This window comes from Mus pahari, chromosome 10, assembly GCF_900095145.1.
Source record: "Mus pahari chromosome 10, PAHARI_EIJ_v1.1, whole genome shotgun sequence".
Taxonomy (NCBI): domain Eukaryota; kingdom Metazoa; phylum Chordata; class Mammalia; order Rodentia; family Muridae; genus Mus; species Mus pahari.
The window spans coordinates 112,422,158-112,444,353 of NC_034599.1; the positions used below are offsets into that span (position 1 = coordinate 112,422,158).

The following is a 22,196-nucleotide window of genomic DNA, read 5'->3' on the forward strand; positions in this document are numbered from 1 at the left end:
GAGTTCAATTCCCAGCAACCACATGGTGGCTCACAACCATCTGTAACTGGGTCCTATGCCCTCTTCTGGTGTGTATGAAGACAACTACAGTGTACTCACACATATAAAATAAATCTTTAAAAAACAACAACAAAAAACAATTTTTTTTATAAGAGGGGGTCCTTTTGAGACAAAGTATCACGAAGCCCAGACAGGTCTCAACTTGGCTCTTCTTGACCTCAGCATCTATCTTTCATGAGACTACATGATGCACACTGTAAGCCTGAGTTTAACGGGTGACACCGTGACTCCTTTCCATCCTAATTAAATCCAGCTTACAGCTTCCTTTTCTTTTCTAGCATTATTATCTGCATCTGTGGCATATCCTACAGCAGAGATGCGCCATACTATTGTAACTAATTCTCTATGGTAGACAGTCTTCTCTAGAAAGACTGTCATAAGAAGTACCCTTCTGCAGACATATTGTTCAATTTGGAACGGTGTCAGTGACCATTGGTGGGGATTCTGATGTGGTTAACTGGTCCTCAGAGACAGGTTTTAACCAACTCCATGAGCAGCATGTGACAACTGTCTCCATCCAATGCTAATCCTGTGTTTCTGCTCCTCACACACAGCTGTTTAATCAGCCATTCCTTTATCTCTGTGTATCTTCTTTTGCCAAATGGCTGTTCATGCTCATTGTTGATTGTCCTATTACAGCGATTTATTTCTGAATTATATATAAATATACCTTTCAGATTAGGGACGCTATCTCCCAGTCTGTCACACACACTGCTGTTATTCTCCAGGCTTGTCATCTATTTTTATTTTTATTTTTTTTAAGTTAAGAAATAATTTAAGAGCTGGGCATGATGGTGCCTGCCCATAATCTTGGCACTGGGGAGCGGAGGCAGGAGGATCTGGTGTTCTAGGTCACTCTTAGCTTTATAGTGAGTTCAAGGCCACCCTAGGTACCTGAGATCCTGCCTCAAACAAAACACAACAACAAAATGTTAACATCTTTTTCTTATTTGCTTCCAATGCTGGTTTTCTGATTGTTTGTTTGTTTTTGTTTTTCAAGACACAGTTTCTCTGTGTAGCCCTGGCCGTACTGGGGCTCACTCTGTAGACCATGATGGCCTCCAACTCAGAGATCCCCCTGCCTCTGTCTCCTGAGTGCTGGAATTAAAGGTGTGTGCCACCATACCCCACCTAATGCTGTCTTATCCATTATCACAAGATAGCAGCAGCAGTAGTAGACTGAACCTACATTTGCCATGCACTACAGTGGGCACTATCATCACATTTATAGATGCTATAACTTTTGGGGTTTATACTATATCTTAATGGATGGTAGAAAAATTGCTACCTTTCCTCCAAGACTATCTGTCTGTCTGTCTGTCTGCCTGTCTGTGTGTCTGTACCACACATGCATGCAGAGAGAGGGCAGGAGGAGTCTGCAGCTTCAGACAGTAGTGAGCCACCACTTGGGAACTGAACTCAGGACCTCTGCAAGAGCAGCAAGTGCTCTTAGCCACTGAGACACATGTCCAGCCCCAGCCCAACCTGCTGGATTTTTAATTCCTTCATAATGGGAAACTTTTCAAACTACCTTCTCCCTGACGTTGACTTTATTTATGCAGTTTAACCCACCAGTCTCCTCTTTTATGGAATCTGCCTGAAGAGTCTGTCATCACACCAAGATTACCTACCTGTTTATTTGGGTGTTTTTGTTTCTTTGCCTTAATATTTAAGCCACTTGGACTATGTAAAATTCAAGAAAACCAAAGCCTTTCATATTAGCAATCATGCTATCCAAACAGCAGGAAACACAGCTGTTGCTGGTAACTCGAACATCGGTTTAATACAACTGTCAATCACAAGCTGACAGTTCCGGAGAGCAGGTCCTCCATCACAACCAACCTCTGCCCAGTCCAACCCAGCAAACTACACTCCAATCCTGCAATGGCCACCCGATGGACACGTTGCATCTGCAGATGCACCAGGAGACTGCATGCCGAGATGTACCAAAGACCACTCAGTAAACACCCCCGGCTGCACTGTGAGACGCCGCACGTTAGATGCGCCTCCCCCTTGAATTACAAGAAGGAAAATACAAGAATAGCCAAATGGGCTTAAACAACTGGAAAAATGTTATAAATTCTGCAAATGACCACTTAAAGTCCCGGGTTTATAAAGCAGTTAAGGAAGAAAATATCCACAGCTCACAGTGTGTGCAAGGTCTACCTGCCCCCCAGAGCCACCAGAGCAGCTGGGCCCGAGAGAGGGCCAGGCCTGCTGTGAGTTAGACCTGAGACCCAGCCAGGGTCCTCCCCACTGACTGGATCAGTGAGTCCAGCTCTGCTGAGGACCTCTAGAGAGGTTGGCAGTGTCCATGTGCCAGGATTCAGTGGATGCATGCCTGATTCTACTCCCACCATGCCACCCCTCCTGCGTCAGTTTCTCCATCTATAAAGTGAAGATGTGGGGTGAGTCTGTCTAATAACAACAGCTACTGCAGCCACCATGTATGCTGAGGGCTGGTTGTTCATGCAAGTTGGAGGGAGGCACGTTACAGACATTATCTTATTCAGCCTCATTAGCTTCCGATGAGGTTCATATTGTCTGATTCTTGCATTTATTAAATTCAGCAAATACTCATGGTGCCAATTACCAGGATTAAGTAATTTGCTTGATGTTCACAGTCAGTAAGAGCTGAGTCAGAATTCAAATCCGGCTCTGCTTGTTGGTAGCTGACTAAGCACACACGGTTATCCATCACCTATCTACCCGCCCACGGGCTGCCGCCATCTATCCACACATTCATTTCTTTTCTTCCTTCTCTATATAGCCACGCACCCACCCACCCATCCATCCAATCTGCTCCCACTCTCTGCTGCTCTCTAATCATCCACTCACCATCACCTACAGATCCAACTATCTTCCCTTCTGACCTTCTATCTCCCAATCTAATTATTGACGCATTTATCCACCCATCTCTCATTCCATTATTGCTAATCATTTGTCTATCTTTTTATCCTTCCTTTCTTCTCTCCCCAATTATCCATCTGTCCATCCTTCTAGTCTTACTCACTCCTCTCTAATCATCCTCCTTTCCATCCGTCTTCCCACTCATCCATCCATCCATCCATCCTCTCACCCATCCTCCCATCCATCCATTCTCTCATCCATCCATCCATCCTCCCATCCATCTTCTCATCCATCCATCCTCCCATTCATCTTCCCATCCATCCACCCATCCATCCATCCATCCATCCATCCACCATCCTCTCACCCATCTATCCATCCTCCCATCCATCATCCACCCATCCTCCCATCCTCCTATCCATCCATCCATCCATCCTCCCATCCATCCATCTTTCTATCCATCCATCCACCCATCCATCCATCCTCCCACTCATCCATCCTCTCATCCATCCATCTATCCTCCCATCCATCCATCCATCCTCCCACCCACCCCATTTGTTTCTCTCTCTCCTCCATACTTATACACCCACCATCTCTCCACCACCTCTTTTGTTCTATTCTTTATTGAGTCATCCATCCTTTACGTTTCAATAATCCACTCATCTGTTTCTTCCCTTCTCCCCTGTGCCCACCCACTCACCCTTTCCTCTCCCCACTCAGCAGCACTGGATGCTCTTCTGTACAATCCCTACCCTGTGCTTCTCCCCACATTTGCTCACCACTGGCCAGTCTCCACACATTTCACACTCAGCCACTGACTTTTGCTTGTAGCATCTGAGCATGTTCACAAGCTTCAACCCCATCCTCCCACTCAAATCCACACCTCTGCTCCCTAAAACCAGACTCCAAAGCTCCCTCCTTCAAGATGTCTCCAGGGACTGACTCCCTCAAGAGTCCCTTTGATGTTCAGAATCCCTTCCCCATGAGAGTCTTGCCCTTCAGGGATGCCCACTTCAGCGCCAAGGACAGGCGGTCCTTACCAGGTTTCCAACCTGCAGCATCTCCTCAAACTCGGCAGTCATGTTGTAGTGCTCCAGAGCCATGAAGAGCGTGTTGAGCACGATGCACATGGTGATGGTGAGGTCAGCAAACGGGTCCATGACCACGAACTTCACTTTCTGCTTGATGGACATCCAGAGTGGGCAGCACTCCCAGATGAGGTAGTGCTGGGCAAAGCGGTTCCAGCACGGTGGACACTTACGGTGGGACTCCTCCAACTCTGGGGACAGTCAGGGAGTTAACTCGGTTTACTGACCAGGTTACCCGCATCGGGTGGCATTCTAGAAAGGTCCTGTGACTTGAGTTGGGGGGACAGCAGGGTGCTAAGTGGCTGCAGCATGCGGAGGGGGGGCTAGGGAAGTGGGTGGCCTGCGTTTCTGCTCTTTACTCTGGAAGTGTGGGAAGAAAGGGCTGCAAAGGTAAGAGACTATGAATGTGGGGAACCGGGGTTGTGGCAGATTAGGCCTGTGTAGGTTGATGTCAGACCACTACGTCCCACGGGTGTGGGTATTCTCAGGGCAGGACAGGTTGCAAGTGAGGGCAAGAAGCACAGCAGCCAAGTTCTGACACGACTGAGGTGAGGTGTGGGATAGGGTATAAAGCACCAGCATTCACATCTGGGACAGAGTGACACAAGACAGGGCACCCAGTTTGGCTAGGAAGGTGTGTGGAGTTGCCTAGGGTGGGACCAGCTGGTACGGGTCCAGGATTGCCATAATTAATAGTCCAAGAGGATATGGGAATGGCTGACAATAGGTGAGAACAGGAAGGGCAGGCAGGAGACAGGGTGGCTTTAGACAGACTGAGGTATGCTTGGGAGAGGGGTGGATGAGGTGGGGAAGGGCCTGGGGCAGTGGATGGATGTGGGGGTATCTGGAAAAGAAGTAGCAGAACCAGAGAAGACACCAGAGAACAGGCGAGGACATTCACAGCCTGAAGTAGAGATACCTGGGAGAGGTATGGGGGACCCGGGGGTGGGGGCAGACACAATGCTGAGGGGCTGGAGGTGAAAGGGGGAGGGGAGAGTGGGACACTGACCTTCCAGAGCACTGGTGAGGACACTGACGGCACTGAGTGCCCGTTGCCGTGCTCCGGGCTCCTCAAAGCCATCTGCGCATGGAGCCTGCGGTGTCAGCATCTGGGGCCCACCCGGCTCCTCTGACGGCGTGGTCTGCGTGCAACCGGGAGACATGCATCAGTCTGGGAGGACTCAGGAAGACGGAGTGGCAGTCTTGTTTCTGTGTTTTGCTCTTTAATTTTAAAATTGCATTCACTCATTCATCCATTCATTCTTGTGGGTGTGTGCACATGCGAAGGTCAGAGGTTGGCCAGTGGGCGTCCGCCCTCTCCCCTGCCAGGGGCATCTCGGGGACTGAACCCAGGTTCTCAAGGTTGGCAGCTGCAACCTTTAGCCTTTATTTATTTATTTATTTATTTATTTAGACAGGGTCTCATGGCCTTAGACTTAGTTAACATGTATCTGAGGATGTCCTTGAACTCCTGATCCTTCTGTCCTTATCTCCCAAGTGCCACCACATCTAGTTCATGCTCTGCTGGGGATCATCCCCAGGACTCTGTGCCTGGTAGATGGGGTAAGGACTTGGAGAACCAACAACCCTACTACAGCTGACAACTCCCTGATCCTCGCGCCTCCTATCCACCACCGTCTCCTTCCTTCCCTGTTCTCAGAGTGCACACACCACACAGGCCCCTCCAGTACCAGCACACCACATAGGTTAGCACACACAACAGTGATCCTCATCAAAGCTCCCTATTATCAAGGGCGGAGAGGCTGAAAATGTCTGACAGGCTCTAGGATGACCTTAAGAGAAACACGACACCGGCACGGTGCTTAGATGAGGACAGAGGCAGACCATGTCACGCAGAGGAGGTATGCTTGGGTCTAAATCAGAAAACTTTAATTTTTAAATAATCATACCTTATATGCATGAGTGCTTTGCCTGCGTGTAAATGTCGGTGTACATGCGTGTGCTTGGTGCCCATAAACACTACTGGATCCCCGGAACTGGGGTTGCAGACAGTTGTGAGCCTCCACATGCGTGCTAGGAATCAAACTCCAGTCCTCTGAAAGAGCAGCCAGTGCTTGTAACCAGAGTCATCTCTCCAGCCTCTGCTTCTTATTTTTAAATGATCCTGTCATGCGATCTACCCTCAAGAACACTTTTATACACACACCAAGAATGCAGAGAGACACTCTGCTTTGCGGCACTGTTCCTTGTAACGAAATGAAATGGCTAGCCACCGACTAGGAAGGATATTAAAATCAATCATGGCTCTGCCCACCCCTGACCTCTGCTACAGACAACAGTGAGAAGCTGATCTGGGCATACTCCCTTGGGCATACCTCCAAGACAGGGGTAAGGGCAAGTCAAAGATCTGGAGAATCAACACCCAATTGTCAAAGTGCAGACACTTGGGGAACCGGGACCGGCACAGTGGAAAGTGACAGACAGGTCCCTGCTCACTTCATGAGCTTTAACTTCAACTTCTCTGGGTTGCCCTCCAATAACCAAGAGCAAGTAGATAGACAGCTCTGGCTAACAGCAGCAGCAGGCTCTAGGCTCCTTCCCCTAACCCGCCCTGAACCAGAGAGGTCTCCTCCCACTCCCCGCCCCCACTCCCATCCCCTAACACTGGCAGGGGCCCCTGTACCCAACACAGGGCCCTGTTTGCAGACTAGAAATGGACTCACAGGGGACCAGCAGAGGGTGGGGAAGGCATCCCCAGGGGCTTCTGCCAGCTAATCTCTTTGACTTTTCAAACGTCTCCATCTTGGATGCTAATTCCTTTAACCTTACAAACGACTCCGCCTCGGCCAGCTAATCCCTTTAAAGTTACAAATGGGCCCTGCAGAAGTGAGAATGGGTGAAGTCAGAGTTCCCGGTAATGAAGTGTGTGAACTTGGATTCCTCCCGACATGTGCTGCACAATGAGATGATTTTCTCCCTAATGGGATTAGGAAATTCTATTAGCGGCTCCAGCTCTGCCTGCCTACGGCTGGGGATCCAGAGCCCAACTGGAAGCCAGATACCCTACCCTCCAGGTGACAGGTCCTGAAGGTCACAGATGACTCTGCAGCCCTTAGGGGTCTTGAAGTTCTTCCCCTTCACTCCTCGGGCTCTTGGCAATGCATCCCAAAAGCCTCTGCTTGCTTGTGTCAACAGCACATAGTAACAGTAACCAGTAACATGCCCAAGTGGCGAGATCTGGCCTAAGCCCTGGACCTGTTTCAGCTCCCTTGGTCCCACTACCACATGCTGACTGACGTACGTGTGTTAAATCTGATTTCCACTTTGCAGGAAATTGAAGCTCCAGGTGATTAGCCCGTATAAAGATCCACAGCCATTGGCCATGTGGACTGGGCCCTCCCTCTTCACACCACCTTCCTGACTGAGATCCCGTTGTCCAGTGGTTTCTCCATCTGTGCTTTCCTGTCTATGTGTTCCTGAGAGGGTATGTGGAGTGGCAGGGGCCAACTGGACAGTCACCAGTGTGTCACAAGAGACCTTCCGAGATTGTAAGCACCTTGCTGACAACAGTTGTAGCAGCTGCTGCCTCTGTTCCAGCCTCGCTGACCTCACAGTGACAGGCTCTTCCCCAGGCTGTCTGCCCTTTTGCTGTGTGTGACACACTTTGTATGGAAAGCATGGCACTGTGACATTTTAACAGTGCCGACCATGTTCCTGTTGTATGTCTTTGGTCCTGTCTATGTTAGCCACTTTGGGTATTTTTCGCCCATTAATACAGATGAGACACTTAAAGTGCAGAGGAGCAAAAAGACTTGCCAACAGTCATCTAGCTCGTAAGCTGCAATCTAGAATCCAAACCTAGGCTAGTGTTGAGAGCTTGGACACTAACCACTCTGCACATCAGCCCTCCCAGACATAGAAAGCGGCCTGGCTCCTCTTCTTGCGGTTGCTGCTTAAATGCTTCCTAGCATGTTTTTAGGGGTTCCTCTCCACTCCTCCTGATCCCCACTCCCAACACTTAACTACCTTGGCTGGCACTGTGTCCGTCACAAGTGAGTAAAGTACTGGACTACTTCTGACTCACCAAGTGAGTGCTGTCTGGACTCCTCTGAGGGCCCCTTTGCCATCTAGCCCTTGTCCCAGGCTTGCCAGGATGGCTTGTTCCTGTCCGGCTGATGCAGAAGGCACTTGATACAGCACATGGCCTCCGGGACACTGGTCTACTGTGTCACTTCAGCACGGACACTGCACCAGGTGTGAAATCTGACTCTCTCACTCATCACTACACCAAATGTGTTTACACAGACATTTTTCTTTCCATCTTCTCTTTTTTTCTCTTGACTTGACTGCCTGCCCAGTTGGCATGGAAACTATAAGGGGAGAGATGTTCTGGGAGTGGGGCACACAGTAGGTGCTTGATCAACATTTAGCAAGTAGTTTTGAGCCTGGTACCTATCACCAGTTCGGGAGACAGATCTGGGCTGGTGCTCGTTGGCCGGGGGTGGCTCACCGTGTCTGGAGGTCGGTCAAGCACTATAGGGCGGAGAAGGTGGCTCCCTGGAGAGGTGGCCTCGTCACCTGCCCCCAGCAAGGAAACCACCCCATTGCAGTCCACGGTGCTATTTCTTTTGCCATTGAGGACGTGACCAGGAGCCGAGGTTCCAAGGCCAGGCTGCCCTTGGGCGCTGGGACGGCGCAGGGGCCAGGGCACCAGCAGCGACGTGCGGTGGCTCTCGCTCTCCCCTGCAGTACTGTTCTCGTCATCTGCAAAATCCGCCTCGGAGCCTTGGTCCCGTCGCCGGAACGTGAAAATGCTCCCTCGGCTGGAGCGGGGCCTCATGGACATCCGGCTGAGCCCATGGGCAAGGCTGAGCTGATTCTGAGGGCACAGGGAGGGTGCGTGACCCATGGGGCTCGGTCTCTGCTTCAACCAAAGTATCAGCTCAGCTCACTTCTGAGAGCACTTCTGCTAGCCACGGGGGGGGGGGTGCTGGGTGGGCACTTAGGAAGAGATGAGACCCCTGCATCTTCTGTGGTCTCTACTCACTTCACCCCTGTATCTCTGGGTTTGACCCTGAAGCTGCTCTGGGCCTGGGGGTGAGGCTAGGCTGGGCAGAAGAGCTAGGACCAGTACTTGGGCCCCTATCACCCCAGACCACAGCCCCCCACTCCCAGTGCTGGCCCCTGTACTTGAGGACTAGTTCCAGGTAGGAGGCAGCACTAATCCCACCCTAGCTCTCCCCCACTTTAAGAATGGCTACAGGAAACTGGAAGGGATGGGAGGGGTCCAATCATGCCTTTCTTGGAGACTAAGCTTAGGGCTGTGACCACACTGGGGGTGGGGTGGGGACACCATGATGTGTTTTGCAGAGGCCAAAACCACAGCAGGATTACCAGTGCTCTGGGACCGTCTTCTGAGTCTGATTTGGGGAGCCTGTCATCTCCGCCATCCTCTGTCCCCGAAGACAGTCGTTTCCTCCTCTTGCTCCTTCTCTCGTGGTTGGTTACTGGGGCCAAAGGAGACATCTCCAAAGAGCTACGGGACACGGTATCCACGCCCCTGATGGTGAGAGCCTGGAAAAGGGTAGGGGAAGGGTGTTTGGGTCACGGAGAAACCCTGGCTAGCCTCAGGCCTAGGCAAGCTGCCCCATCAGTCTTCACGCTTGACTCAGAGCGCAGCCATCATGGAGTTGATCCCAGGCAGACCCACAATGCTTTGAGAAAGACAAAGAACCTGGAAGGGAGAGCAAGTAGCCAAGTCGGGGTGTGGGGTAGGTGTTGGTGAACAGAAGAAACAGCAGAATCGAGGTCAGGGGTCTTCTAGAAGGTTCACCTGGCCAGGAGGGCTGTATGTGTGTGTGTGTGTGTGTGTGTGGTGGGGCATGGAGACAGAAAGCACACACAGATGTCTCTAGATGGCTTTCTTTGTTCTTATTTTTTTCCATGTGAGTGAACTTGTGTGTGTAGGCCAGAGGTGAGCCCCAAGTGCCATTGCTCAGGGCCACCCCACCTTAGTTTTAAAGACATATCTCAATGGGACTTACTGATTTAGTCTGGGCTGGCTGGTCAGTGAGCCCCCGGGATCTTCCCGTTTCTACCTCCGCAGTGGTAGGGTTACAAGTCACACAGTGCTTTTTAATGGGGCTTCTGGGGACTAAATTCAAATTCTCATGCTTGTGTGGCAAACGCTTTAATAACTGATCCATTTCCCCAGCCCCTTTGGTTTCCCACAGCTATCACAAGGGAAGCTGTCAGATGTGGGGAGCCAGAGCAGAATGGCCAGCGCACAAGTTTCCAGCCTTGGACTTTCCTCACCACGCCATTAGGAATTATCCCATGATCAGAGTAGGTCACATACACAGACACGGATCCTGTACCAGGCACGGGCTGTGCCCACAGAGGCCACGCTTACTGAGTCAATATCACCTTCACCCCACCCATTCTGTATTACCTTTGCCTAGAAAACACAGTGGCAAAGGAACCAGTTTTACCCACTACACACCACACCCACAGGCCCACCTTGCTCAGCAGGCACTGCCTGCCATTCAACATGCACCACCTACCAGCCTTACCCAGCATGCACCACCTACCAGCCTTACCCAGCATGCACCGCACCTCCAGACGCTGCACGCTCACCTCGTGTTCCTTCTTGAGCATCTCCATGGCCTCTTGGAAACGCTTCTCCTTCTCTTCCGTCTCAGCGATGGTGGCTTGGTTTTGCTCCTCGTAAGCCATGGCCACCACAGCCAGGATCAAGTTCACCAGGTAGAAGGAGCCCAGGAAGATGACAAGCATGAAGAAGATCATGTAGATCTTTCCTGCGGACCTCAGGGTCTGGAGGAGCAAGGGGCCACAGGTCACCCTCACTGACATTCCAGGTTAGGGTCTTTCTAAGTCACCAGTCTGGCTATGCCAAGGGCTCAGTATCCTAAAGCCTGGGGGGGGGGGCGAGAAAAGTATGTCCCACCTGTAGAAGGCCATGTGTCAACCCGAGGCAGAGTGTCCCACTTAGAAGGAGGTAGGTATCTCACCTAATGGCGAGACTGTTGCATCTACCGAGAATGTTCTGTCCTACAGGGTGAAGGACTATCTCATCCACAGAAGAGTGTCCTCTCTAAGGGACTGGAACTCAGTCACCAGCCCTTTCCCCTGCCCCCTCCATAACCCTCACCAGTGGAAAGCTATTGGGGACATTTCCGGCTAGCTATTTGTGCAGCCAGCCCTGGTCCATGCCTCGCACCCCTCTGCTGGCCCCAGAACCCATGCACCTGCTGGTATAGACGTTCCCAGCAGTCCTGTGTCATCAGGCGGAAGAGTGCAAGGAAAGCCCAGGCGAAGGAGTCGAAGCTGGTGTAACCGTGGTCGGGGTTCTCACCTGCCTTCAGGCACCGGTAGCCCTCGGGACATGTCCTATAGCCAGACACACACATACACACTCTCATGTCCCATGCTGTGAGACACACATACACACACTCTCATGTCCCATGCTGTGAAAGATCCTGGTTTGTTTCCCTGAGCAGCCCAGCGTATGCTCAACGGCTTTTGGGTTCTGCACCCATGATCTTGTCCTTGCCACATTCATGACTGACCAGGTCTCCATCTTCCTCTCTCCTAGACCTACTTGGAATTTCTAAGGCCCACACCCAGTTCCCTTCTGTCCACGCAACACACCCTTCCTGGTGGCTGTGGCTGTTTCACTGTTGCTTCCTCCCCTGGAGGAAGCCCATGTCACTTTCTTGGCTTGTCCATCCCCTGGGGCGTGAACACACTGGAGCTCCAGAGGGAGAAGAGGACTGACAAGTCTTGGCTAAGTGTGGGCAGAGGCTGGACTGGGTTGCATCTAGAAAAGTGTCTATTTAACACACATGCATACACACAGACACACACCTTGACAGGGTGTCTATGTGTATATGTAGGAGGAGGAGGGGGGAGAAGAGAGGAGAGAGAAATCTGGTTGGAGAAATTGGGCAAGTGCCAGGATATTCCTAAAGGTGCCTCAAACCCAAGGTACTGCAGACATCTCTCCCATGGTGGAAGAAGCCAGCAAAGTCTAAGCTGGGAAAATCACACCAGAACCAACTGCCACATGGTGAGTCTGGGACCCCGCATCCTGTCCCAGACTACCATGCCCAGAGCCCTGGAAATTGCCCCTGGACACAGGGCACTGAAGCTGCAGGCTCATATTCTGCTTGGCTATGAACAAAGTCACCCTGGAAAGACAGAACAGTAGAGATGGAGCCGAGGTCTAGTTAGGACCCTGAGGGGTACCCTGGGTGACTTCCTTACCCTAGCCCATCGTTAGGTCTCCCCTGTCCCTCCAGACCTATCCCCGATCTGTCTTTACCAGGTCTCTCTATGTGACAGGGGAGGGGGTATGGAAACTTTCAGGGTTCTGGCCAAGAAAGTGTTAGGACTGGGGGAAGTCTTAGACACAGCAGCGGAGAAGTACCAAAAGCCACTGGGAGGGCTGTCCCACCTACCCGGCATCAGAGCTGTTCCCACACAGTAACACATCCGTGGTGCCATTCTTGAGCAGGTAATTGGCTGCAAGAAAAAGCCTGGGTGTGAGTGGCTTGGGTGGCCCAGCTCTGGGTGCCTGCTTCACACTGGGTTCTGGAAAAGACATCGTTACTGTTCACTTCCCTTGGCCACTGTCCTGATCCTCACCTATGCCTGGCCAGGTCTTTGTGGCCCTGGACGCTTCTCTCACTCATCCATCCTATTCACTGCCGCTCCTCTGCCAGTGTCTCACACACTCTTGAAGATGTAGGAAGCCCTGGGTAGGACTCAGCTGTCCCTCTGTCCCTATAGGCAGCTTCTGCACCCAGCCTCAAACCACTCAGGGGGCCATCCAGGGCCAAGTGAGCCCTGAGCCAGGAGGCAAGGGTCTGGGCAGAGCTCCAACTTGGCTGCTCTGTCACTGTGTGGCCCACTGCCATGACATAAGCTGGTAGAAGAGATGCCTGCCGGTCACCATGGCAACGCTGCGGTCTGTTCCCATGGGGCTGGGTCCAGACCAGGTGAGGCACGGCCCACCTGCCTTGCCATCTCTCCATCAGTCACCGTGACCCACCTCTGTCTTGGGAAGCATTTCTCTAAGTGTGGTCCTGGTGGGTAATGTTAGTGTCTGGGAACTGGTTGGCCTATAGCTTCCCAGATGCAAGCTACACTTGATTCAGAAGCAGGCCAGGGCCTATAGTCTGTTTACTGGAACTTTTCAGGTGACTCTGATGAATGCTGAAGTTTGGTGTCATTCATTTCTATGAGGCCACAACAGACCTGTACCCACATCCATCCACGATCTCCTGTCTGCTTGTTTTCCAGTGGGTGCTAGTCCATGTATGCGAGAGGCCCTGACTTCAGGGGAGCCCTCTGAATCCTCGTGGCATGGTATCTGGCCTTGCCCCAAGGATCTTCCTTTGATCTGGATGGATGGTACTTCCTGAAAGAGGAGGTGACCAGCAATCTGGAGAGGTGACAGAGTGGAGGGTGCACACACCCATACAAGCCAGGTCACCTCATCCTTCTCACAGAGTTCTAGGGCATGTGCACATCGGAGTAGCAGCCCGGGCACTCAGCACAGACAGTGAGGTGAGAGCTCTCTTACTTCAGACATGGCGTCACTCAAGCCTCGCAGGCTCCAGGGAAGCTGGTCTCCTCACCATCCCCAGCTGTCTGGACTCAGCCTATCCCCAACTGTGAATCTGTAAAGTGTGTGTGTGTGTGTGTGTGTGTGTGTGTGTGTGTGTGTGTGTGTGTGAGAGAGAGAGAGAGAGAGAGAGAGAGAGCGCTCATAGAAGGATCAGAGGTCAATGCCGGGCATCTTCCTCAAATCATTTTCCACCTTATTTTTTTGAGACATGGTCTTTTCCTGTACCTGGATCTTGCTGATTTGGATAGTCTGGTTGACAAGTTAGCCTCCATGACTTTCCCGAATCCCCACCCCCGTGGTGGGTCTCTCTCTCTCTCTCTCTCTCTCTCTCTCTCTCTCTCTCTCTCTCTCTCTCTCATCTATTTATTTAACATCTGTCTACCATCTAACTATCTGTCTGTCTGTCTGTCTGTCATCTATCTATCTATCACATGTTGCAGGCATTGGGAGTTGAACTCAGGTCTTCATGCTTATAGCAAGCACTTTGCTGACTGAACCATCTCCCTACCCCCGAATCCCATCCCTTGAATGCCATCTCTCCAACTAGCCTGGGGTATATACCCCTAGCCTGCCTTGGGTCCCAGCCACAATTGGATGGTCCTGGAGACATGCCTGCTACCCATTAGTGAAGCCTGGGTGGGAGACACCCAGCTTTGATGGTCTCCCAACACTCTCTCCAGAGGCATAGTGAGCCCATACCTGGGTCATTGAGGTAGACGTCCAGAGAGTTCCAGACTATGCCGTCGGCCTCCACGGAACCATTGGTGCCGTTGAGCTCAGTAAAGTTACGCACGCACTTGTGCCTCAGGTTGCCCATGAAGAGCTGCAGGCCAATGAGGGCAAAGACACTGAGGCAGAAGACGGTAAGGACCATCACGTCGGCCAGCTTCTTCACAGACTGGATTAGGGCTCCCACGATTGTCTTCAGGCCTGGGAAAGTGAGACGGAGCATGGGTGACCCTCAGAGAGTCTGCTCTATGGTCTTCTGGAGGGAGGCGGGGCCTGGGGAAGGGCATCAGGCCTCCCCAAGTCCTGTATTAAACGGGCTGTGGGTAGGGACGGTAACCACTACACATGGATACAGTGAAGGAGGCTTCCTGGGCCTTTAAGACTAGCAGAGTCTCTCCTGACTGACAAGGGCAGAGAGCCCACCCAGCTCTGTGTTTTCAGAGGAGGTCAGAATGCTTTATTCTCCACCAGCCCAGCACAGGAAGACGTAGAGTGGATGAAAAATGTCTTAAGGACCCACCATGGCTGTTACGTTCCAAAATGTACCAGTCTGGCCTTTTTAACACAGGCCGTGGCAGAGGAAGCTGAGGTCCAGCCCCGCTCTAAGTCAATGCAAGAGCCTCTCTTTGGTCTGGAAATGGGAGAGACACAGCTGCTCCTGGTAGGGGGTCTTCCTGCTGCTCTACCGCTGGGGCCAGCTGTCTTGGAGACACTGTGGGTTTCAATCATTTGAAGGAAACTAAGGAAGCCAGGGTCTGGGCTTGGGTTGTGGGTGGCTAGTGTGAAGGGCAGATTTGGGGCTCTGGGGGAAGGTTTGGCAGGGTTGGGTGATGTCCTAAGAGTATAGGACCATCTTTGGGGAAGGTTACAGGCAGGGAGCAGGTTGAACTACATCCCTCTTCATCATTTGCTGACCCTTGGAGCCCTCCCCACCCCTCCCATTTCCCCAAAGCAGAGTGGCCGTGATCAGTTAGTTGCACGTTTCCAACTCCTTGCAGAAGCCAGCACCATACAGCGTGACAGAGAAGCATGTGTGCACACATCCCATCTGACCCTCAACTACTGTCCTAGGGCAAGTGCGAGCAGTGCATCAGAGGCAAGGGGCTCGCTGCCAGCAGCAGGGCCCCAGTCCCATCCCCCAAGCGGCCAGATCTCAGGTTAAGCTCCATCCATTCATTGTCCAGCCCATTAATGTGTTAGGAGCACCTGTGACTATTGTGTCCTCAGCCCAGAGACAGAGAAGCAGTGACGGACAGACAAGAGAGAAGTGCACGGCCTTCTCACAACGATACCATCATTGCTGCCTGCCAAGGGCTCTGGCACTTGGGACTCCATGGAAATCATCCTGGCACATGTTGGCAACTGCCCAGTGGGTGGGAGTCAGGTAGGGAGCTGCCGTGTCCGTTACAGTTCAGAACTCTGAGTACCTACTGAGAGACATGTGTGTGGTGGCAGGCCTCTAGGCTTGGAGGCTGATGTATCTCGGGGTACATGACAGGGATATGGCCGGAGCTTGCATGCCCAGATTGGACTGTAACCCAACAGTCAGACTTAAGGATCTTTGCCCCAAAATACTCTAGTCAGGGCTGGCAAAGCAATCCTGCTCAGGCCTGCAGGGACAGCAGCAAAGGTCATCCACCCCTCAAAACCTTCCCTCATAACAAAGAGAGAGCGTTAGCTCACTTATGTCTAGAATGAGTTCAGACAAGCTGCAGGTGTGTGGAATCTGTCCCCTCTGACTTCGCTGTGGGGACTCCTGCAGGCAGCACTCCATTAGATGCAAACACCGCTTTCTAAGCCCACCCTGGGGGCTGCTTTCTGTGGCCTCTCTTAGCTGCTGGTGACCTCAAAAGGCTTATGAATGTCTTGTGTCGTCTGAAGACTAGGGAATCAGACTCAGGGGTCTTGGACACCCTAAGCAAACCTTTTATACCTGTCTACACCTCAGGTCTTTTATGTATTTAAAAAATGTGACACAAGGTTCTTGCCTGGCCTCGAACCATTTGGTAGCTCGGGCGGGCTCTATCTCCTGTCAGCCTCCCAGGTTGCAGAAACTGCCACTGCCGACTCCCCTCAGCTGGTGACATCTGATTCATGGGAGTTACTGGGGGGTCGCTCCAGTCGTAGCAGGAATCAGGGACCCTAGTGTGGCACACTGGGAAGACATGGCTTCGGTTTCTGAGGTGATAAGAGACATTTTGAGATTTAGTCTAAATACAAAATGGTCAGGAGTAGGTATACTGCTAAATTAGCCTGTGGCCAGGGGTCTCTGGCTCCCGATACCCCGAGGGCAGCAGCAGGCCTGGAAGTCACCAGCATTTCCCTTTAGGAGCAGAGGCTACCATTGGTTCAGGGAGCTCCTCAGCTCTGTGGCAGCTACATATGTAGAGAGGCAATCTGGTGTCTTCCTCTATTGCTGTCACCGTGTGCTCTGACCCAGGGTCTCACGTGGAACCCGATGCTCACCATGTTTCTGCTAGATGGACTAGCTAGTGAGTCCCCCAAGATCCTCCTATCTCTGCCTCGCCAGCGTGAGCTCACAGGCACATGCCGCCATGACCAGCCTTTCCAACGTGGTGCCTTGCCAGCGTGAGCTCACAGGCACATGCCGCCATGACCAGCCTTTCCAATGTGGCTTCTGGGGATCCAAAGTCAGGTCCTCAAGGTTGCACTATAAGCACACTCCCCACTGAGCCACACCCTGCCCCCAGCTAGTGCCTTACCCATTCTGAGGACTGTGGACTCACGGGGGGCTCCTGGGTGCTGGTCCCTACTCCTCCAGAACAAATCCATAAAATAGGGGGGAGTCTGAGCTCATGCTAACTGGGGAGGGTGAGATAAACAGTGCGGGTGAGTGGCTCTAGGGGCCAGGGTGAGTGGTGTCCTCTTTAGCACCAATGGGCTGCTGGGTATTTTCCTGCATGGACCAGTGAAATGGTTCCTGCTGAGGCTAAGGTTTCCCGGGTACAGTTGCCAACATCTGTCACGGAGGATTTCTTCCCGAGGCTACCATGCATGGTTTGCTAAACCTCTACTGCGCCATGCAGCGAGGGCTGGTAGACGCCAAGGCCCCATGATGCCTGTCAGCAGACTACACTTTGTGTCTCGGGATGGGGGCTGAGGCTTGCACGAGTCACATGGGACACGAGGCTGGGCTCTGGCACTGTCACGAAAGACTGCTAGGGGTGTGCCGGAGTTCCCTCAAACCTTTCTGGTTTCTTGACCAGAGTTTGCTACTTCCTGTCATTGGAGCCCCAGCTTCTCACTAGGAAAGCAGCTGAGTTCAGGTTGGAGAAAGAACTGAGCATTTTGGGGAAGTACTGGGGACCGGTTCTATCTTGCCGTGGGTTACCCTGAACTCCTGGTGTCTGAGAGTGGGCTTGGCTGGGGTGGACAGCCCAGAGCCCACTCTGAGGTTCCAGGGAGAAAGATTCTTCCACTGACTCCCGGCTCTGGCAAAGGTACTCTGGTGACAGGAACATCTAAAGGGCCTTCTGGGAGACAGCTTTGGCTCCCAGGGGGCTGGAGAGGCCCAGGTGTGTCTCTCCAGCCTTGGCGTTTAACCTGATTTTTTCACCTGAAATGACCGATATAGTTTTCAGGGCCCGGAGGACTCGGAAGGTGCGTAAGGCTGAGACATTGCCCAGGTCCACAAATTCAGTTGTGTATCTGTAACAAGGGAGATTCACACACGACACAGTGACAGCACACCAACAGGAGACACACGGTCAGAGGAGGAGAGGGCGGGAAACAGAGAGAGAGTCACTTGTGGCTGAGGTCGGAAGGCAAACCTGGCCTTACCTGGAATAACTGAAATCGTTTTCAGAGCTCTCAGGACTCTGAAAGTTCGAAGAGCCGACAAATTGCCTAGCTTTATATTTTCTGATACATACCTGTGGGACCAAACCACAGTTACCGCAAGTTACAAAGCGGGGGTGCCCGCCCCACCCCTCCCTTTCCCGGCAGTGTGCCTGCCCCTACCCTCTCCCTTCTGTGGTCCCATCGTGGGGTGAGGTGGCAGACTTGGGCCCTCCCTTAGCCTTCCTCCTGACCATCCTCTCAACACAAGATCTCAGCCTAGCCATCTCAAGGATGCCCACAGCAGGCTCCCAGGTGGCTTCCTCCGCGATGATCCCAAGATCAACAGGTGCTAGGAGGCAGCTACTCTGGGGATGGAACATAACACTCCAAGACTAGGTCTGAGGCTGGGGACACATTAGCGTGGAGAGGGAAATGGCTCCAGGAGGCAATGCTGGAAGGATGTGGGCTTCTGGTCTTCCTAGGGCTTTTCTGCGTCTTCCAACATCTGTCCCCACTGTGTACTTGACTGACTCTGAAGCTCTGGCTGAGGCCCCTGGATCTCTGGGAACTGCCCACCTGCTCTTCCTCACCACAGCTCTCTCTATGCAGGGAATGATCGTGGGCAACGGTTGCACAAGAGACGGCATGAGAATTCGTGGGGAAATCGGTCCTGAGATAGGGAGGTTGTTCTACCGGCTCTGTCCTGCATTGGTCTGAGGGAGGCTTGGCAGGGACGCATGGCTATGAGACTCCCATCTTGAACTTGGACAGCGGTCCATCTCTGATGTCCATGGGCATAGAAGGCAGCTGTCCGGAGAAGGGGCAGGGATCTGCCCAAGCAGAGCGTGGGGCCACGCATGCACTGGGCAGGCCACATGGCCACAGAGTATAGGAGAGGCGAATGCACAGGACGTGACCAAGGCCATCGAGACAGTGGCAGATGACCTGTGATATTTAACCAGAGGCCTCACATGCAGGACATCTGACATTTAGCTGAAGGGATCTGATGTTTAACAAAGGATGTCGAACTCGGGGTGTCTGATGTTTAACCAAGTGTGTCTGGGCGGTGTCAGGCCAGGTCAACAGTCCTGCATAGCTCGGTCCACTCAACAGTCTAGACCCACAGAGAACGTCATGGTTCTCTCTGTTCACACTGCTCAGGACTTCTGAATTCCTCCATGGGCTGTTGTTGTCTACAGGTAAAGTTGTCAAAGGACGCCATATCCTGGGACCAGCAGGGCCAGCCTGGCCTGGCTCTGTTCACTCTTGTGGTCCATCATCCACCGTCACAGGGTCCTGTGATTCTGTCTGCTCCCTTCTGAGGCACGTATTATTCTTAACATCTTCCGTCTCTGGCCCGCCAAGGCCTTTCTGTAGCTTCCCTTCCACCCTCGAGACTTGTCTCGGTTTACAAATTCGTTTACAAATTCCCGTGCAGCCGTCGGATCCATTCCATCATCCACTGAGGAGCAGAAATCGCCTGCCTTGCCCCGGCTCACAGACGATGGTTAATTTGATGCAGGCTCTTCCAGCGTTAGAGTTCCTCTCTTCTGGGTGGCTCAGATACCCCAAACCTCTGTCCCCATCCCGTTCCCAGTCTCTGTTTAGAGTGCCGAAAGACTATGCAGTTGAAATATTGCTGACATTGCCGACCCACAGAAGACACGGCTCAGATGTCCGAGGAACCAATCCCCATCGCTGGTCTCCAGGTGGGGCCTGTGATGCCTGTTCCTCTCCCTCCCCTCAGTGCTCTCAATATGGCTCCAGCAGCACAAGGTGCAGGGACCCTTGCTTTCCCCCTCCTACCCCTCAAAGCCTGGTTTATCAGATGGAATCTCGGGGAAGACCTGCACGAGCTGCCTACCCTGCCTTCAAGGCTCCGAGGAGATGGTGCTGCCTCTTCAGCCGTGAGTGCTGAATACAAAGGAGCCAGGACCCCAGGAGATAAGGACAGGCTGGGGACAGCATAGGGGACACATGGCTATGCCCCTGGTAGGCTTGCCACCACCCTGTGGCTGGAAATGAAACTCAGGTGCTGGTGGGAATTGGCTGGACATCCAGCCGGGGGTTGGAGGAAGACTGGAAGGAGTCAGAGCTGAGTGACAGGTAGCCTGGGACCACAGTGAGACAAGACAAGGTGGCTACCTAGACAGAACTTGGCTATTCCTACCAGAGAACATCAGGCTGCCACTGAGGCCTCTCTTGGGGGAGGGGGCGGTGAATGTGGCAGAACAATGGAGACCCTTTCATGGCAGAGAGCTGTCTTCAGAGTGACATGAATAGACAGGATAAGGGGTGGGCAAAACTCTCCCACAAGCCAATCAACCTCTCAGCTGGCCAAGGAGCTGGCTGGTGGTAGGCAACTGGGTAAGATCATGGGCCTGCCATGAAAGAGCAGAGGGTGGTGGGTTGAGAGGCCTACACCACATATCAGCTCCAGCACACACGAGGCTTTCTGGCAGCTGCAGAACTCCAAGGAATGGCATACTGGCTTCTCCCTGCCCCAGCCTTATCCTGAGACAGTGGGACCCATGCTGTTAGCTCCTCTAGCAGCTGGTCCCCTCCTCTGTGCCCTCCTTCTTTTCCCTCTGGGTTTGGTTTCCATAACAACCCCAGAAGGTGGGAGACTGTGTTGACTGGCAGGTAATGCCCAGTTTGGGGTGTGGGGAATCTCTGGATGCTGGGCTGTGATCTAAGCCTGGCAAGGTTCCCAGCACCCTTTGCAGCAGCTTCTAAACTGGGTGGGGTGTGAGAGGGAAATCTGTCTAGAAGTGCGGCTGAGGAGGAGCTGGCTTTCAGTCCAAGCATCGCTGCTGACTCTGTCTGTTGTTACGGGCACATTGGTTCCCTCTGAACCTCAGTTTCCCCAAAGGTAAAAGGGAAGGTTGGATGGTGAGTTTCGCTTCATTCGACTTTGCCCTGCCCAAGACTTTCCGGATCATCCTGGGGACCCATTTCTCTCTAACAGAATATTTCTCAGAGGTGGGGCGCTAACTGGTTTTCACCAGGCAGAGTGGACATCAATATATGCTGTGTGGGCAGGGCTGACTAGTGGCAGAAAGCTGGCATTCCAGCTGTCCATTCTGTCCCGGCAGAGGTGGACAGGCCATTTCTGTAGATGCTCCGAAATGCAGTGACTATCCAAGAATGGAGTCTGGCTCCTCTGCCATGCCTGTTCTCAGCACAGGTGTGGCTGTGGTGATCTTGGCACAGGGGTGGCTCTGGTGAGAGTCAGGCCCCTCGCCATGCCTGTTCTTGGCATAGGTGCGGCTGGGCTCATCAGGAAGAGGCACATCACACTCTCTTTGTGGTTCAGAGTAGGAATGGTAGCCCCTGGACGAAGGGGACAGGACACTGTAGCACTTGCTGGAGGCCACAGAGGGCGCTCTCTCTATGCACCAGGGCTGTGCTGGTCCTGGTGATGGCTTCCTCCTGAGAACAGGAGTATCTCCATGGCAACTTTCTGTAGGTCCAGGATGCAGAAGTCAGGTGAGGCCCAGACAGACGTTGGCCACTCTCTTGCCTGAAGCTCTTCATGGCTGGTAGATCACTGCTTACCCCTACAGCCTACAGAGACCCCAGAGCCAGAGAGCCGGAGCCAGAGCCGGAGCCGGAGCTGGAGCCGGAGCCCGAGCCGGAGCCGGAGCCCGAGCCAGAGCCCGAGCCAGAGCCCGAGCCAGAGCCAGAGCCAGAGCCAGAGCTCGGCCTGCTACTGCACTCAGACGCCCAGCCAGTGTGGCCTTTTAGTCTCTGACAATTTCTCCCTCTCAGGGCCCGGGCTCACCTCCCTGCTCCATTCTCTCTGATGACTCTGCTTCTTATTTCACGGAGAAAATAGAGGCAATCAGAAGAGAAATTCCCCCTTTGCTCTTCATCAGCCTGTCGGCCTGCCTCCGCCTCCAGCCAGAACCCTGCCTTCTCTGAGCTGAAGGTCAGTTCTTCACCTCGGTGCCCGGAGCCGCACTCAGGCGGGATGTTCGAGGGCTCTGTTCCTGCGACCCCTCAGCCCCCTCCTGCCTTCTTCAGAGGTCCCCTCTCCTCAGGATCATTTCCATTAG

The 22,196-nt window shown here is 52.8% G+C and overlaps 1 protein-coding gene across 5 annotated transcripts in view; it reads right to left on the minus strand.

The window, feature by feature from the left end:
- Scn5a (sodium voltage-gated channel alpha subunit 5) overlaps positions 1 to 22,196 on the minus strand; it is a 96,865-nt gene that overhangs the window by 42,627 nt on the left and 32,042 nt on the right. For 3 of the 5 annotated variants that reach the window (XM_021205924.2, XM_021205926.2, XM_029543843.1), the window contains exons 6-14: positions 17,915 to 18,006; positions 14,308 to 14,538; positions 12,437 to 12,500; positions 11,225 to 11,366; positions 10,593 to 10,790; positions 9,351 to 9,530; positions 8,467 to 8,835; positions 5,005 to 5,137; positions 3,948 to 4,186 (exon numbers count right to left, since the gene is read on the minus strand). In XM_021205924.2, the coding sequence (XP_021061583.1) occupies positions 3,948 to 4,186; positions 5,005 to 5,137; positions 8,467 to 8,835; positions 9,351 to 9,530; positions 10,593 to 10,790; positions 11,225 to 11,366; positions 12,437 to 12,500; positions 14,308 to 14,538; positions 17,915 to 18,006 (1,648 nt within the window). Of the gene's footprint in view, positions 1 to 3,947; positions 4,187 to 5,004; positions 5,138 to 8,466; positions 8,836 to 9,350; positions 9,531 to 10,592; positions 10,791 to 11,224; positions 11,367 to 12,436; positions 12,501 to 14,307; positions 14,539 to 17,914; positions 18,007 to 18,138; positions 18,231 to 22,196 lie in introns of all 5 variants that reach the window. The other 2 variants (XM_029543844.1, XM_021205925.2) reach the window with 1 other exon arrangement.